The sequence below is a fragment of the Neopsephotus bourkii genome, unplaced genomic scaffold (genome assembly GCF_033783945.1).
Source record: "Neopsephotus bourkii isolate Nb327-2 ecotype Australia unplaced genomic scaffold, CSIRO-AGI_Nbou_v1 NB_1787, whole genome shotgun sequence".
Lineage (NCBI taxonomy): Eukaryota > Metazoa > Chordata > Aves > Psittaciformes > Psittacidae > Neopsephotus > Neopsephotus bourkii.
Window position 1 is genome coordinate 1,067,287 of NW_026902261.1, and position 17,307 is coordinate 1,084,593.

The window sequence follows — 17,307 nt, forward strand, 5'->3', positions numbered from 1 at the left end:
AGGGACCTTAAAGCACACCCAGTCTCAACCCCTGCCACGAGCTGGGACCCCTTCCACTAGAGAAGCTTTCTCCAAGCCCGTCTCCAACCTGGCCTTGAACACTGCCAGGGATGGGGCAGCCACAGCTCCTCTGGGCACCCTGTACCAGCGCCTCAGCACCCTCACAGGGAAGAGCTTCTGCCTTGTTTCTAACCTGAACTTCCCCTGTTTCAGTTTGAAACCATTACCCCTTGTCCTATCGCTACAGTCCCTGATGAAGAGCTGCTCTCCAGCATCCTTGTAGCCCCCCTTCAGGCACTGGGAGCTGCTCTGAGGTCTCCCCACAGACTTCTCTTCTCCAGGCTGAACAGCCCCAGTGTTCTCAGCCTGTCTCCATACTGGAGGTGCTTCAGCACCTGAGCATCCTCATGGCCTCCTCTGGACTTGCTCCAACAGCTCCAAGTCCTTTTTATGCTGGGGACACCAGAAATGCACAGTGCTGCAAGTGGGGTCTCACAGAGCAGAGCAGAGAGGCAGGATCACCCCCATGACCTACTGCTCACCTCCTGTTGATGCAGCCCAGGACGTGAAAGCCAGCTCCGGTTGGAGCCCCGCTGGTGCAGGCAGGGAGCGGAGCACTGCCCCAGCTCTCTGCAGGCAGGTGAAAGGCCCTGTCAGCTGCCAACCTTGTGTGTGATGGGGCTCCGGGTTTACAGCACCATGTGCAAGCGCCATGCTGGTAGTTCCACAAGCAGAAGTGGTGTTGCTGAGGACCACCCTTCCCCTCCAAGCCCTCAGGCAAACAGTGAAACAAATACTGCATGCCCAGGGCAAGTCTGAGCCGAGCCCCCCGGATGTGACTAAAATGTATAACCTGGGGGAGAAGCTAGGATTTAACAGAATTGAAAGACTGCCTCCAAAAAGTCCTTGTCTTGTTGATCAAGTAAAACTGATCACCTCCCTGCTCCACATGAAGGATGCCTCCACACTACATGTGCCACAGCTGTGGCACTTTACACCAGGAAGCTGAAGGACTAGAAAGAAAACAATCACAGTCATATTAACAGATCTAGTGGTGCCCTACCACTGGTTGGCTCGTTACAGCCCAGGACAGTGGCTGGTGAATCAAACTGAATGTAGATTTTGAGTTAATTAAGTACAGGCTGGAGTAAAAAAAAAGAAACAAACAACTTCCAGTAAGTTTCGTAATGCTGTCAAAATTAATGCTTATGGAAAATAAACACATTTTATATACTTATTAATCACTCGCCTTCTTCCTGAATGACTGGACACAGTAGCAGTGCAGTTGTGGATTAACACAACACCACACTTCCCAGTGCTGTACCTCCACAACCACTTTTTAAGTCAAGTCTAGGTATCACTTGAGAAAGAGGTTATTCAGTTAGAATTAAAGACATTCTTAAAATTCTGAAAAACACATTGAAATATATAGCTAGATTAAGTCCAATCTATCAGAAATAAACACAACTTATCACACTATTTCATATCATCAAGATATTAAGCAACTATTGAGAAAAAGTCCTACTAATGGCACATGGAAAGAGTTACCTGTTAAATGATGAGATGAACAATAAAGTTAAAAACTTAGTTGAGAAAACATATCCAGATAATTATTGTGAAATAGGATTGCACAAACAATATTCAGCATAGAGTACAACATTGTGTGGGCTCGGTTTGTGAAAAACACAGTTAAGAATAAAAATACATATATTTCAAACTTCTTTACATCTGGATGAAAGACTATTGAACTATAAACTATTGAACATTTACAAAGTAGGAGAGTCAGAACTATTACATTTCCATGAGTGTTAAGTGCAGAAGAAAAGGGGCGCAGATTAGTCATATCCTAACTAGTACATCATTGCAGTGCCAAAAAAAAACATTTGTGAGCTCCAAGTGTCCAGTTTAATGTTATCCTGGTGAGATTTAGCAGAGATGCATATGAAGTGCCCCAGCTAAGTTATAACCTTCCCCTTTGAAGCTCGGAACCCACACATCACTTATGCAAGCATATACCTGAGTTTTCTGCAGTAGCAAGAGCCTCAAGAGCAACCCAAGGAACGGTGTGCCTTTGCTTTTGCTACAGCTGCCACTCATTAATTGGACTGACAAATTTCTGCACTAGCAGGCTGCTGGGATTCAGTGCCTCCATGCACAGCTGCCTGGGAGGATACCGACAGCCTATTCATTTGGGATTTTTGTTTTCTCTACACACTGAGGGATTAAAAAAAAGAATCAAACTTGCATGAAACCTTGAGAATAAATGGTTCTATTGCTGATTTTTACATTATTGCATGTCTGGTTGAAGTAAGGCTTTTGAGAAGTAGCAGCAGCTTCACAAATTTCAGATCTACTCAACTAATAAATATTTTAGATATTTATTGATTTTTATCTAAACTTTTCTAAATATCTATTTAGATAGACTAGATATTGACTAGAAGTCAGTAATGGCTTTCCAGGTGTTAAGAAAGGGTTTGGGTTTTTTTTCTAAAAATCTGTGTCTATTTAGCTAGATATTTATTGCATGATGTCCAGCAAGCCAAGCGTTCTTATAATTAAGAAAAGGTCATTTGGAATTCAATCAAAACCCTTGTTCACCTGATGTGTTACCTCATCCCGCCAGGCAGCACAGCCTCACATAAAGATAATGTAACAGTTGAGGACCAGTAACATGGTACTGATCTATCAGTTTCTAGACTATGGTTACTCTGCTTCAGTTCTGTGTCATTCAGACATTCATAGGGAGCTCGTGCCACACAGGACTGATTTCAGTGCTGTGCAGCAGTCCTGCTATTCATCTTTGGAAGACTTTTAAGCAACGTATTTCCTACACCTAAATTACTTTAAAAACCAATTTGAGTTACTGGGCTAAGCCACTGGTAACCCATCAGCTGAATACATGTGAGAATGGTTGAAAGATGAAAATCTGACAGAAGACAGATACTAGAAGTCAATAATGGCTTTCCAGGTGTTAAGAGGGGTTTTGGTTTTTTTCTAAAAACACACCTGAGCTGAAGACAATACCCTAAGTGCATGTGTTGATCTGCATTATAGGAGTCTTTGAACAAACCCACAATGCCAGGATCACTTCTCTCAGCTCAAGGTTTGTTTCCCAGCTGCTCTCACGGACATTCTGTGAGACAGCACTACTGGACATGGACAAGTGGATGTGGTTCCTGAGGTTCTGCTTCTCACTCTGAGTGAACATGCAATTCATCTCTCTATGATCCAGTGTGGCCTCATAACTAGGGAACCATTCCTCTTAGTCAGTGGAGGAGAGGCATGCATTGCATTATTTGACAGGTAGACAGCCTCCCTCGAGGCATGCAGCCAGCTTCGCTTCCTTTTGAGATTCCCTACAAACGCTCTAAGATACAAAAACTCCATTCTCAGGAAGTTTTCCCTGGTCAAGTCTCTGGAAGCCACTGTTATACTGACCACCTGGTCCAACACCTTATTCTTCCTGCAGCTGGATAACTCTTTGAGGTTGATAGGCTTTGACCGTGCATAAAGAATCCGAAATTCCAGGTCAAAATGTGCGACTGCAGGACCTGACAGGATCAAAATGTTACTGCTGTTCAGCTTCCCATCTGTCCACGTGAAACTAGCAAAGGAAGGATGAGAAAAATTTGAGTTAATTCAAAACAAATGGCAGTATTAACTGAAAATTCTCTTTTGTCATATTAAGTTAAATTATTCCTATAATCCAAATGATAGGCAGTGTGCACTTTTTAGGACAAACTTTACACATTTACTCTGACAAGGAAAACAGTTTTGCAACATGGCTGATTTTCCTTTCCATGTAAAGAAATCATGCTAAGCAACATAAAGAAATGGGCACTTGCCTGTAGGAGCCTGTTGTCACTCTAATGCCATCAATTAACATGAACTTCTCACGGACTTTTCCAACAATTTTGGCACCCGACCTCATGTAGTATGTGTTCCCCGTGATATTTCGAATTCTCATCAACTGTTAAAGATATGGTGTCATGTGGATTTCAAAGGTAAACGATTGTGTTTAAAGGAGTAACACACAACAATGATCACTGAGGAACTAGCAAAGGCTGCTCACAATAGCACATCCTCTACAAATCAAATGATAATTTTGTCTTTAGTACGCAAAGAGATGGCATTAAGGGGCAAACCCATAAGCTGATTGTGCAAAATCTGACTGTAAAAACTCCTGTCACTTAACCTCAGAGGGAACAAGTTCCACAGAGCCCCAGGAACCTGCTTCTCCACCAGCCTGCAAAGTCTCAGCAAGCCTGACCAACTCCACTCATGCTTTAGGAACTGGACATTGCTCCTGCATTGCCTTTAATATTCAATTAGTATTTGTGCTCAGAAAGCACCTGTAACATCCATTTACAAAGATTTCAGTTTCTCCATTCATTTCCTTCTTATGCTTAAATCTTCAAGAGCTATAGCTACATAAACCCCATTTAAATTGTGGCAGCAGATACAACCGTTTCTTCTTGTGATACCTCAAAGATCACAGCCATAAGAGGATCAAGTCTGTCCCTATGAATATAACAAGGCTCACCTTTTCCTGTTCAAGGTCAACTCCCAGATCCTTGCACATTTTTAGAAAGTGGGAAAACGAAGACTGATCTAGAAGGATATAGGCTTTAACTTGCCGCTGGCTACAAGCTTCCAAGAGGTCTTTGAAGATATCAGTGTCTGTGAAGGAATCCATCACCAGGGCAATCATCTGCAACAAGTTTCAGAAGAAATCATTAGGCTGGTTCCACAGCACCCCAAGGCAGATGGCACAGGAGGCATTTGACCTTCAACTTAAATATCCCCCTATCTCTGTCTTCCCCCCCTTTTTTTAATTGGTGGTTATGAAACATGGGACAGATTTCTGTGATCTGATATATCCATTTGTTGTTCACAGGACTGCTGGAACATTTACAGATGTAATAAAAAGGAAAAAAACTGAGTCGAATAAATTTCTGCAAAGAGAAGGATGTTTTAGTAAAGGTGATTAGCAAGTACAGGACACTGAGGTACAGGAGATACAATATACATCGCCCTTCACTATAATTCTGTCCCTATATAAATCGAAAAAAAGAAATGGAGCTTAAGGGCAGAAATTGTTGCTAAAGATTCTCTGCCCCAATTTTGCTATCATTTCACTGATTTATCATAGAATCATAGAATAGTTTGGGTTGGAAAGGACCTTAAGATCATCCTGTAATTTCAACAGTGGACATTGAAGCTTCTTTTGGTAGGATCTGTATCTTTTTTGGTTCCATAGCTCCGGATAATCTACCCTGAAAGCCTATTGCAGAAAGACACCTTTTCTGTCTTTAAAAATCAGAGCTCATCCAGAATTAGCAGCAATCAGAGCTCCTGCATCTAGTCAGTTGCTCATGGGTTTTAATTAAGGTCATTCTAAAGCATTCTTCTTTTTACTACATAACTTCACCTTCCAGGAAAAATTACAGACAACTGAGTGTTTGCTCCTTCCCCCCAACTCCAGAGCACTGCCAAGACCTACACAGGAGAGAGACACTTGACGCCTCTCCAAAACCTTAAGTGAGATCATAAACAAGTATTTCACATGAGGAAAAGAAAGACACTTTGCTGCCAGTCTTCTTCATCCACATCAATAACTTGGGTGTAACAGGAGCACCAAGTACAAGGTGGATATGTTTGGGGTGCTGGAATATCTTGGAAAAACCATAACAGTAACAAAAATAAGTGCATCATTGCTTCAAGTTTCTTCCTAACCCTGACTTATGGCAAAACCAGGCATCAACTTCTGTGAGAGGCAAATTTGGTCTCCAGTTCCTTGGCAAGAGAGTTGGTATTTTCCCCCGGGAACTGATATCTTTTCTTCGAAAGCACTGCCAGAAGAAAATGACAAGCTGATTTCCAAAGCGTATGTTCTCCAGAGTCTATCAAACTTTTCAAGTGAGAAAATAAACAGTATAAGAAAAACCTAAACCAACAACAAAACACATAGACTGAACACAAACGTTTGCCTGTACCCAGTGCAGGGCATGGAAGCAACAACTGATTAAGACAGCTAGGAACGTGTCACTCTCAGGTGCCAGCTCCCTGAATGAGCTTTGTAATGCCTGTACTTTCATTAGTGTGGGCGAAAACCTTGAAAAGAATAGAATCCCAGCCTGGTTTGTGTTGGAAGGGACCTTAAAGCTCACCCAGTCCCAACCCCTGCCACGGGCAGGGACCCCTTCCACTGGAGCAGCTTGCTCCAAGCCCCTGTGTCCAACCTGGCCTTGAGCACTGCCAGGGATGGGGCAGCCACAGCTTCTCTGGGCACCCTGTGCCAGCGCCTCAGCACCCTCACAGGGAAGAGCTTCTGCCTAAGAGCTCATCTCAGTCTCCCCTCGGGCAGGTTCAAGCCATTCCCCTTGGCCTGTCCCTACAGGCCCTTGTCCCCAGCCCCTCTCCAGCTTTCCTGCAGCCCCTTTAGGCACTGGAGCTGCTCTAAGGTCTCCCCTTCAGGAGCCTTCTCTTCTCCAGGCTGACCCAGCCCAGCTCTCTCAGCCTGGCTCCAGAGCAGAGCTGCTCCAACGAGGCGTTCTTTGCCCGACGGCGGTTTTAAAGCCGCTCGGCCCCGCTGAGCGCCACCCGAAGGGGACGCCCGTCGATGCCGTCGCCGATCCTCGTCCCGGGTCGCAGCCCCGCTGCAGCAGGGCCCCAGGCGCAGCCGAGCCCGCAGCCGCCCGGCCGCGGCCGCACTGACCTGCCGCGCGGAGCGGATCTGGCGCCGCACCGCCTCCTTGCAGCCGTAGATGCTGTCCCCGCAGCCGGGCTGGAAGTGCGCCTCGACCCGCGTGAGCCCGCGGAAGGCGCCGCTGGCGAAGCCCGGCCAGCCCAGCTCCAGCGCCGGCGGCTCCAGGTCCGAGCGCTCGGGGAAGTAGGTGAGCGACGAGGCGTCGAGGGAGGCGCCGGCGAAGGGCTCGGCCGCCGGCTCCGGGGCCGCGGCGGGCGGCAGCGCGCCCCGCGCGATCGCCTGCACCTCGGGCTCCGAGAGGAACGGCGGCAGCTGCTCCCGCCGCAGGAAGGCGCGCAGCGCCTCGGGGCCGCCCGCCACCAGCTCCTCCAGCGCCAGCCGCTGCGCCTCGCTGTACGGCCCGGGCGGCCGCGGCGGCCACCGCCCGGCGCCTTCCTCCAGCCACTGCGACGGGTTCGCCATCGCGCGAGCACCGACCGGCTCCCCTCGGGCCCGGCCGCCGCTTTATAGCGGCTCCGCGGGCGGGCCCCACGCTCCCCGGCTCTTCTCCGCCCCCCGCCCGGCCCCGCGGCAGCAGCGGGCGGTCGAGCAGGCTCCGCTCCGCCCGGCGGCTGGAAAGCCGCGGGTGGCAGAGGCGGCGGCTGGGATCAGGCGCCCAGGGAGAAGCATCCGCAAAGCACACGGAGCTCGCATTAAGCGGGGAGAGTAAATACAGCCTTGGCGCTGCTGCCCCGGTGATCAAAGACCTGGTCCCAAGGTTGAGAAGGGCCAAGACCCCGCCTCGGGCAGACGCCCCAGCACAGCCTGCTCTGCGAGCCCAGGGTAGCTGCCGATCTTCAAGCACACGGACGTGCTTAAGAAACATCTGGGGCCAAACCACCAAACAATCAGAAAGCAAAGCTCTGCACTGATCAGGTTAAAACCCCCACGGCAAAAAGAGTTTATTTGTAAACTGCTGCTTGTTCTTGTGAGAGCACCGTAACAGATACACAGTGTAATAAAGGTACATAGCAAGCAAGTTGATTTTACATACATAGAAGCACTGCTGAGCACAGGCACTCGAAATTGGCCTTGACCATGTATGTCAGCTCCCCTTCTGCTACTTACTTCACTCCCCGTGTTCCAGCTCGTAGGACCAGTTTCTTACCTCTTTGAGCACAGACAGAACTTTTCTTCCTCAGCCCGCACCTCTCTGTACATCTGCCTCCTTCCTCACAGGAGTGGCTGCTTTGAAATCCAAGCAATAAAAGTAGCTAAACCTCTTTATGCTACATAGATACCTATATGATTTCAGACGTGGGAACACCTAAGTTAGTAGAAAAAAAGCGTTGCTCTGTACACTGGAGTTGCAGCCTTTTTGTGTTTTGGATATTTTTCTTTATTCCCCATTCTTTGCAGTTTACGGGAACATTAAAGACAACAGCTTAAATGTGCCATCTACTGGACGCAAGTGTGGATAAATACGAAAGTACACAACCCAGACTCCAGTCTGACTTGGCTGAACAGGCTGGTTGGTCACTCACATGCAGGGCCAGTGGACAACAGCACAGGTCAGGTCTTAGAGAACCTCCACACTGCTCAGACCAGTAATCCAGCAAGCGCAGACACATGCACAGACTGCTGCTGGCAGAGCCACATCGTATCTCTGCAAAGCAACTTAACCTAGGACTCATTTAATACTGAAAACAGAATATATTGAAAAACTAGAGCAACAGTGCAGCTCCTTAACCCAAGTTAGTAGTGGGGAAAGGATAAGCAGAGCAGGGAACAGGATATTTCAGGTAGGACAGTTAAAAGGTGGGTTAGGGGTTGGGTTTTTTTTCCTCACTCTCACACTTGTACAACGTTACAAAACATAACCCATAGCATTTGTAGTGCATCTCAGCTTGCTTTTAAGCAGGGGCTTTGTCATGTGCCTTCAGTGATTGTCTCACCTCTACATTTTGTACAGGCCTCTTAATAGAAGCAAGATGGCTCGTATGTTCCTAGACGGAGCCAGAGATGGAAGCTCATTTTACAGTGCTATGCCTGAAACTCTTAACTGTGTAACAAGCTGCACGAGAGACAAAGTTCCTTGAAGTCATTCCAAAAGAGGAGTCCAACAGATATGGAGAAACAACATATAGTAAGATACAATAAGGATACAGCTGAGATACCATCTCAGCTCTGCTCACAAGCACAAAACCCAGCACACTTCAGCAACACCTTCCCATCAGCAGTCATATAGGTCCAACAGATCCAGCTTTTAGTTCCAAATACTGAAAACATTTACACCAGGACTGTCTCTAAAATGGGTACAGCTCCAACGAAGTGTTAAGTTGCTACTTCCCAGTCCTGGTTTTAAAGTAATGCTCTTCTGAGAATGTGTGCATATATATACAAACACACACACACATATATATATATACACAAAACTGTGTGTATGTATACCTACACAAAAGCATGAGTGGATGACCAAGCTGAAGAGCTAAATTAGTTGAGGCCATTTCAGAAGGTTTGAACAATGGGCAAGGGACACAGTTGCAGGTAAGAGCCTGCAGCAGCTCCATTAAACCCTTCACAACTTTAAAGGACGAGTGATGTATATATTGCTGAAGTCAGAATAAAATCAGCTTTATGGCTCTTTATAAAGGTTGTTTCCCCTCATGCTGAAGATAAAATAGGAAAAAAAGCAAACATTAAAAAAAAAAAAAGTATACATTGATGTCACTGAATCTGCCCCCAGGCAGGACCCATCTGACTGCGGTTTTGCCAAATATACATAAAGCCAGAGCGTTAGCAATCCTAGGAAGCAGTAAGCAGCTTACTTTTCAGGTTATACATCCAAAATTAAAATGAACCTTCACCACTAACACATATAAGAGGAACAGGTAAGTACTTATCATACAAATAAACACCTCTTTTTTTATTGCTTAAACTGCATAGTATAAAGCAAAGTGCTGAAGGGGTATGCACATGTGTATTAAGAAAAGGAAAAGTCCTGGAAGGAAGTGGAGTAATCAGCAGGAACAGAGTGACTGCAGTTTGAGACTGGAGATTGCGTGTTCTGCATTCAGTGGAGTCATCGTTTATTCAGAGAATAGAGGGAAAGGTCCCGGAGGCTGCGCAAGCTGGCACTGATGTCACGCCTCTGTTTCAGGTGGCATCTTCCCATGTACTGGGACACATAGCTTTCAGGCTCACGGCTCCTCCTGGATAGGATATGTACCATGTGGCTCAGCTTCGATCTGATAGTGGAGTAGTGGAACTGCCTCTCTTTGTGCAGCTTTTGGAAATACTCTGCCCTGTGACAGACAGGATATTCAAAGGACCGAAGAGAAGATACCGAGCCAGTAGAGCTGGCAAGAGAGCACTGGGATGAGGATGAAGACAGTGACCACAGACTACAACTTGATACAGCCTTTCCAGACAGAGAAGATCCTTCTTTTGACAACTTTCTGTGAAGCAGCGGTGTTTCTGTGTACTCACTTTCCCTTGTCTGTGTCACTGCAGTTTTCAACAAGACTGAAGTCTGAGTGCCCATCATTCTAGCAGTGACTGATGCCTGTGTGCCAGCTTCTGCTGTCACAAAATAGGTCTGCGTAGCAGCATTACACACAGTCACTGCTGGCTTCTCTTCCCATGGGCCAGTTTGAGTTGATGTGCTTCTCTGATCCACCATGGCCACTCGATTGCCAAACTCGATTGCCTCTGCAGAGAGGCAGGAATGCCCCAGGTTACAAGAGTTTTCTCCAGAACTATCTTCAGCTTGATCTGGTTCTTTCAATAGTTTCTTTGGAGTACTGGATAATCTGGCAAATTCTGCTCTCAAGTTGCCTTCCACAGTATATTCTTTAGAGGACTCTATTCTGCTCACCAGGTGATTGAATATCCCACTATTCCTGCAGCTGGACAGACACTTAGGGCTGATGGGCATTGACTGGGCATAAAGAATCCTGAACTGGAGGTCAAAGTGTTCAACCACTTGCCCTGACAACAGCAGCAAGTTACTGCTGTTCAGCTTCCCATCGGACCACGTGAAACTAGCAGGAACAAACCAAGAGCCACAGTTAATCTCCAGTGCATTTCAACACATACAGTTACAGATAGCAAGACTTAGCTTAGAACTGCTGTGCATAAAGGAGAGTATAAAGTTCATAAACTATTCATTCTCCTTCAGGAATGACTCTATTTAGCCATGGCCAGGTGCTTTGCTAGCAACGAGTTGTGCAAAACAGTTTTCCAAAGCTGTTTCCAGTTTTGCATTAGCCCCACCTAGGCTCAGCCAGTCCACTTGCCATTGGCTTCCATTAATACCAGGCAAACAGCAAAGGTCATACATCGTTCTTGCAGAACTCCCCCCTTTCTGTAGCTTCACTAGCACCATCAGACCCCAATACTTGCCTGTAGGAGCCTGTTGTCACTCTAATGCCATCAATTAACATGAACTTCTCGTGGGCTTTCCCAACAATTTTAGCACCTGATCTCAGGTAGTACGTGCTCCCTGTGAGGGCTCGAACTCTCAGCAGCTGTTTCAGAAAAGGGAAAATGTAATATCAGATCTAAGTAACTTTCAAAAAGTTTTGGTTAGCAATTCCACCTGAAAGCAGCCATGCACGCTAGGGAAGGCAGGAACAAAATGAGCTTCCTCACACTGTCTGCACGTGTTAATAGTTAAATTTCTGTTAGATTAGGAGAGTCTTTGGAGAGAACATCCAGTTCTGATTTGTTAGTGCCCAGGAGGCTAGAAGTGTTCCCCATCCAGAGAAGCTCTCACTGAAGTGAACATAAGCCATACCAAGCCATGCTGTAGCAGTTATGTCAGCCTATATTCCTCTGAATTAATAGATCACCTGGGTGACATAATCTAAACCCTTTCAAAAGAAAGTAACTGTGTATTAGGAAAGAAATGAGATGTTACCAGAGCTATACCACCCTTGAGCCGTGTTTCCACTTCTTCAGCAAGAGGTTCCTTGAGCCAAAGAACAAAGCTACTTACATCTTGAAAAACTAATTGCTTCCTCAGGATGCGGATCACAGTGCCCACCCAACCCAGCACAGGGTAACCTGCAGCTCCTGCACACAGGAAGCATAGTGCAGGACATGTGCCTTTTCTGCATGGCTTTTGCCAAGTTTGTGAGCAGTTTCACATGTTGTGTTAGAGACTGAAACCATGAGATATCGAGCCTTGATCTTCAGAAGTTGAGAAACATGCCAGAAAATCCCCTTCCACATCAGTTACCAAACAGACAGGACGCTGTAATCTTCCAAGGGAGTCTGCTGGTTTACAGAAGCGTAACTTGGACACCCATAACCATAAACTGCAGCACAAAAAATAAAGCCAAAGCACTCGCAGGCACCCACAGTCAGTACTTACACTTTCCTGCTCAGGACAGACCCCCAGATTGTCGCACATTTCCAAGAAATGGGGTAGAGAGTCCTGGTCAAGAAGAATGTAGACAGGGACTTTGCGGTTGTTAAAGGCATCCTGAAGGTCAGTGAAGATGTCGGTATCTGTGAAGGCATCCATCACAAGGGCAATTACCTGCAAGAGAAGTGACAGCATTTGTTCCAGGGCTTTACTTTACACAAGGCCAGATCACTGCCTTCCCAGCCATCTTCTGCTCCTACCATTGAGGCCAGATGCACATTTCTTTGTCCTGCTGTGCAGGCCCTGGCAACTTATTAAAGATTTCTATATTCCCACAATGTTTCTGCAAATTCCTTGTGCCCTGGATAGCAAAGAGTAAGCCTAAAGAGGTTTTTCCTCACCTCTGCTGCGGCTTTTGTACACTTTCAAATCCTGCTTGCATACATAATCTCCTCTAATATGGCCTTTCGGTAACACTGTGGAAGCCATCACAGCAGAACCAAATTCCAGACCAGCCACCTCCACCTCCTGTTCTCCCAGGGTGCCATACCTGCTACAGGGAGCCACTGCCTGCAGGAGAATGAGCTCGGGTGACCTCCTCACTGTCGCCACTGAGCATCTCACAACCCCCGACTGATTCCTCTATTTGGTAAGAAGGGAATGCTGTCCCTAAATAAGCTACCAAGACATAAGCTAGTTCTGTGACAACATACAAACTGAACAGTTTCCAGACTCTTACTTGGTGTGCTCCAAGTTTCCATAGCACACCTTCACAAGAAATCCTCCCACTCACTCAACCTTTCTCTACAGGAGGCAAGTCCTAAGATGGGGAGGTGTTCTTTCAGCAGGCCAAAGACAAGATGACAGTCCTGTGTTTATGAACCCCCTTCTCTAGAAAATTCAGAGCCAGATCGCACATCATTTCAGTGCAAGAATTCTCACCCTTCAAAATCAGGAGCACACATCGCTGTGGGGACCCAAAGATCTGATTTCATGTCTTTCCTATTCTCTTTCTATCAGAGCAGCATCAGGAACCATGATGATACAATCACTGCTGGTACCCAGCGCCTGCCCTTGTCAGATCCATAAGGCACCTGCACAAGGTGTGCCTGCTCACAGCGCAGCTGCTCTGTGGGTGGCATTGCCTGTATTTCCCACAAGAACTGGCTAAGCTTTGCATTCCCACCTGCATCGTGCTCCCTAAGGGATAGGCTCCATATGGATGAGCTCCTGGGCATAACATACACAGTCACATTGGTATTAGTTTATGCTTGTGCTTCTTACATCTCTCCTGTGGCTTTCTCCACCCAATCACTTGTTTAAGTACCAAGGACGATAAAGAAAAATAAGATGGTTTTCACAAGAAAAGTGAGTAAGAAAATAACCCCTGAACACAGAAAATTCACACTAAACATCCTGGAAGCACTAATGCCTTCAAATGACTGTTCAATTAATGGTATACTTGGGCTCTAATCCTAGAATCAGCAGCTGAAAAGAAATACACTTTTACTCAAAATGTGCAAAAGTACAGTTATGTTTAGAAGAGGGAGAGAAAATCCTTTTCTCTACACTCATCCATTCAGGACTGCGGAGGCAAGATAGCAACAGGGTCCCCTTTAATCACTTAAACTAACCGCATTTGAGTGAGCTGAGAAGAAAATGTACAGCATCCGAAGCCTTCCAATTTCTCAAGTTCACCCAAAGTATTCAGACATGATTGAGCACTATCACTCTGAGGCTGACAGCCAAAATTTCTCTCCATTCCGTGTCTACAAAAAGCCTTCATGTATCAGGCACATACACGGCAGCGGCAGGAACAGTTTCCCTGGGGTTTGGTTTGGAGCAAGGGAAGCCATTTGGCAGGATACTACACGCAAGAACAGCTTTTTGGATAAACAGGTATTTCCATGGAGTTTCCTGAGTCACCAGACCAGTCTCATCCACCTGATGAGATCCCTGAGAACAGCCCTCCCTCTGTGACCGTTTCTGGCGAGAAGCCCATCGTTCATGTCATCCTCATACACACCCTAAGCTCCTGCGCTCTGAAGGGGGCTAGGACTGAGCTCCGTTGCCGTTCAGGGTGTGCCATGTGCGCACACGTTATGCAGAGCCAGGGCTTGCTTCACCCGGCCGCTGAAGAGGAAGCTGTACATTTAAATTCTAGCTAAGCCCATTGAGTGGCTGCTCACCAGAAGGGTGGTTCCCTCCCGCGGATTACAGTTGGAGGCTATAAACTCAGGTAACATTATGAGTTACAGAGAACAGTTAGAAGTCAGTACGCTGCATGACCTCCAAGCCTTACTCTGCACCAGATCAAAACAATTCAGTCCTGTAGGAGGGAAACCCTGATAAGAGCAGCTCTGCACATTACTTAAAAACAGCCAATGAGATGAAGAAAGAAAGAAGAAAGAAAATATAATCAGATGATTATTTCTTAGTAAATAAAGTTTTTCAAGAAAGGCCTTTTTTTTGTGTCATACCCTTTTATAACAGCGGGTTTCTGCATGCAAACCCATTTTGCAAAGTACATTGGTAAGGAACACAGAAAAGGCAACCTTCCACTTGGAACAAGAGCAAAGTAAGCATGTAAGCAGTGGGTGGTTTGACCGTGAACAGCAGCAAGGGATCAACAGGTCGTACTGGGGACCGGGAACTCCTTCTGGAGTGACAATAAGGACGACAGGCAAGATATCATGGGTGTAGCACATCCACAAACATGGAGGAATAAGCATCAGTCGTGTATTTGTGAGATTGTCACAGAATCACATCATAGAATCCCAGACTAGTTTGTGCTGGAAGGGACCTTAAAGCTCACCCAGCTCCAACCCCTGCCACGGGCAGGGACCCCTTCCACTGGAGCAGCTTGCTCCAAGCCCCTGTGTCCAACCTGGCCTTGAACACTGCCAGGGATGGGGCAGCCACAGCTTCTCTGGGCACCCTGTGCCAGCGCCTCAGCACCCTCACAGGGAAGAGCTTCTGCCTAAGAGCTCAGCTCAGTCTCCCCTCGGGCAGGTTCAAGCCATTCCCCTTGGCCTGTCCCTACAGGTCCTTGTCCCCAGCCCCTCTCCAGGTTTCCTGCAGCCCCTTTAGGCACTGGAGCTGCTCTAAGGCCTCCCCTTCAGGAGCCTTCTCTTCTCCAGGCTGCCCCAGCCCAGCTCTCTCAGCCTGGCTCCAGAGCAGAGCTGCTCCAACGAGGCGTTCTTTGCCCGACGGCGGTTTTAAAGCCGCTCGGCCCCGCTGAGCGCCACCCGAAGGGGACGCCCGTCGATGCCGTCGCCGATCCTCGTCCCGGGTCGCAGCCCCGCTGCAGCAGGGCCCCAGGCGCAGCCGAGCCCGCAACCGCCCGGCCGCGGCCGCACTGACCTGCCGCGCGGAGCGGATCTGGCGCCGCACCGCCTCCTTGCAGCCGTAGATGCTGTCCCCGCAGCCGGGCTGGAAGTGCGCCTCGACCCGCGTGAGCCCGCGGAAGGCGCCGCTGGCGAAGCCCGGCCAGCCCAGCTCCAGCGCCGGCGGCTCCAGGTCCGAGCGCTCGGGGAAGTAGGTGAGCGACGAGGCGTCGAGGGAGGCGCCGGCGAAGGGCTCGGCCGCCGGCTCCGGGGCCGCGGCGGGCGGCAGCGCGCCCCGCGCGATCGCCTGCACCTCGGGCTCCGAGAGGAACGGCGGCAGCTGCTCCCGCCGCAGGAAGGCGCGCAGCGCCTCGGGGCCGCCCGCCACCAGCTCCTCCAGCGCCAGCCGCTGCGCCTCGCTGTACGGCCCGGGCGGCCGCGGCGGCCACCGCCCGGCGCCTTCCTCCAGCCACTGCGACGGGTTCGCCATCGCGCGGGCGCCGACCGGCTCCCCTCGGGCCCGGCCGCCGCTTTATAGCGGGTTTGAATCCAAACAGCGCGCGCCGCCGCTCTCAGTGGGGGCTCCGCGCCCCGCCCCGCGCCCCGGTTGGCTGCGGAAGAGCCGGCCCCGCCCCTCGGGCCCCCTCGCTGCGGCCGCGGGAAGCAGCGGTGGTGCCGGCGGGGTCGCTCCCGCAGCCGCCGGGCCGCGCAGCCCCGTCAGTGCCCGGGTCCCTTCCCCCACCACGTGCTGCGGGCCCTCCGCCTCCGCCCGAGCCCACCCCCCGCTAAGGACCCCCCTTAGGAGCGCGCTGAGGAGCGCCTGATGTCCCGGAGAGGATGAGACCCGGGACAGGCAGCCCCGGTGCCATCATTGCTGCTCGTCCCCATCGCAGGCTGCTGCTACCGCCTGGAAACTGAAAGTTCTACCTACCCCCTGCCTGGGTGTATTCTTCCAGAGAACTCCCGGAGCTGAGGGGGCGGCACAGACCTTTAAGCAGAGTCCCCAAATGTAAACCCATGAAATAAAACTCGGTGGTGTTCTTGTATTATTAAAACAAATTTAATATAATTTTTAAATTAAAAAAATCAATCTATTAAAGACATGGAGTCAGGTGCTAATACTGTCAGATATACCCTTTTGGCATGAGTTTTACATCAAGTTTAAGATTTTATGCATTGCTTCAACATGTTAAGAATCCATCTTCATACAGTAGCAATAGTGTCAATTCCATACAATATCAAATATCCTTTTTACAAAAAAAAGTTTTAAATATATTAGACTCTGATTGCCAAAATGCCATTTTATACACAAAGCTGCTAATATCATGTACACTTCTTACATATTTTTTTTCACATAAAATACATGTCATCAAGTTTTATTGGTACATCATTTACTACTGATCACGGGAATCACGCGTTATTGCAGAGGGCTCGCTGTCATCTGTGGCTACCCCAGACATGCAGCAGCACCAGGGCCACCGACACTCCCGCAGCCCGCTCGCACGCAGCAGTCTCACAGCTGAAGGCACAGAGCTGACAGCGCTGAGGCTGCATCTGCACCAGTTAAAAACCCGTATCTGTGTCCTGGCTGTGGGTGGAGATAATTGCATTGATGTAGGGCTGGGAACAGGTATCTTGAGCGGAGTCTCCTCAACCATTCAAACTGCTTCAGCAGTTGAAATACAGCAGAATATTCCAGGTCATAACTGTGCTGCAAGGGTTGCCTGGAGAATCCAGCAGTACTGGAGCTGGGATGTCTGTTGCCAGTTTGGCCAACATGAGTACAGCAGAATAAAGCTGAAGAACAACCAGGGACCACAAGTTCTGTGGTACAGCCACAGGCAAAACAAAACAAACAATGTACATATTAGCTGTGCTCTGTAGTAAGAGGCGAGACTGCTGCTACAAGCGTATTCTGGATT

At 48.4% G+C, this 17,307-nt stretch overlaps 2 protein-coding genes across 3 annotated transcripts; both read right to left on the minus strand.

The window, feature by feature from the left end:
• Window positions 1-2,229: 2,229 nt before the first annotated feature.
• LOC133226472 (protein FAM83D-B-like) lies at window positions 2,230-7,514 on the minus strand. Of its 2 annotated transcripts, XM_061380074.1 has the most exons (4): window positions 6,719-7,514; window positions 4,544-4,711; window positions 3,846-3,970; window positions 2,230-3,604 (listed from the first exon to the last, which is right to left on the minus strand). In XM_061380074.1, exons 1-4 carry the CDS (start codon window positions 7,169-7,171, stop codon window positions 3,214-3,216), a joined length of 1,137 nt encoding a protein of 378 aa, XP_061236058.1. In that variant the 5' UTR covers window positions 7,172-7,514; the 3' UTR covers window positions 2,230-3,213. The 2 variants fall into 2 exon arrangements, with proteins under 2 accessions (XP_061236058.1, XP_061236059.1); XM_061380075.1 differs by lacking the exon at window positions 3,846-3,970 and having other exon boundaries at window positions 3,433-3,604.
• Window positions 7,515-7,620: 106 nt separating this feature from the next.
• LOC133226473 (protein FAM83D-A-like) lies at window positions 7,621-15,878 on the minus strand. Its single transcript, XM_061380076.1, has 4 exons — window positions 15,423-15,878; window positions 12,066-12,233; window positions 11,093-11,217; window positions 7,621-10,731 (listed from the first exon to the last, which is right to left on the minus strand). The coding sequence occupies exons 1-4, from the start codon at window positions 15,873-15,875 to the stop codon at window positions 9,771-9,773; spliced, it is 1,707 nt and encodes a 568-aa protein (XP_061236060.1). The 5' UTR covers window positions 15,876-15,878; the 3' UTR covers window positions 7,621-9,770.
• Between the last annotated feature and the right edge of the window lie 1,429 nt (window positions 15,879-17,307).

Bases quoted from the DNA above. Each gene is read 5' to 3' on its own strand.
- LOC133226472 (XM_061380074.1), bottom strand. From the start codon at position 7,171: ATGGCGAACCCGTCGCAGTGGCTGGAGGAAGGCGCCGGGCGGTGGCCG. The intron at 4,712-6,718 runs GTCAGTGCGGCC...AACTTGTTGCAG, and splicing joins AGATCCGCTCCGCGCGGCAG to ATGATTGCCCTGGTGATGGA. The intron at 3,971-4,543 runs GTGAGCCTTGTT...TATCTTTAACAG, and splicing joins TTGACCTTGAACAGGAAAAG to TTGATGAGAATTCGAAATAT.
- LOC133226473 (XM_061380076.1), bottom strand. From the start codon at position 15,875: ATGGCGAACCCGTCGCAGTGGCTGGAGGAAGGCGCCGGGCGGTGGCCG. The intron at 12,234-15,422 runs GTCAGTGCGGCC...CTTCTCTTGCAG, and splicing joins AGATCCGCTCCGCGCGGCAG to GTAATTGCCCTTGTGATGGA. The intron at 10,732-11,092 runs GCAAGTATTGGG...TGTTCCTGCTAG, and splicing joins GTGACAACAGGCTCCTACAG to TTTCACGTGGTCCGATGGGA.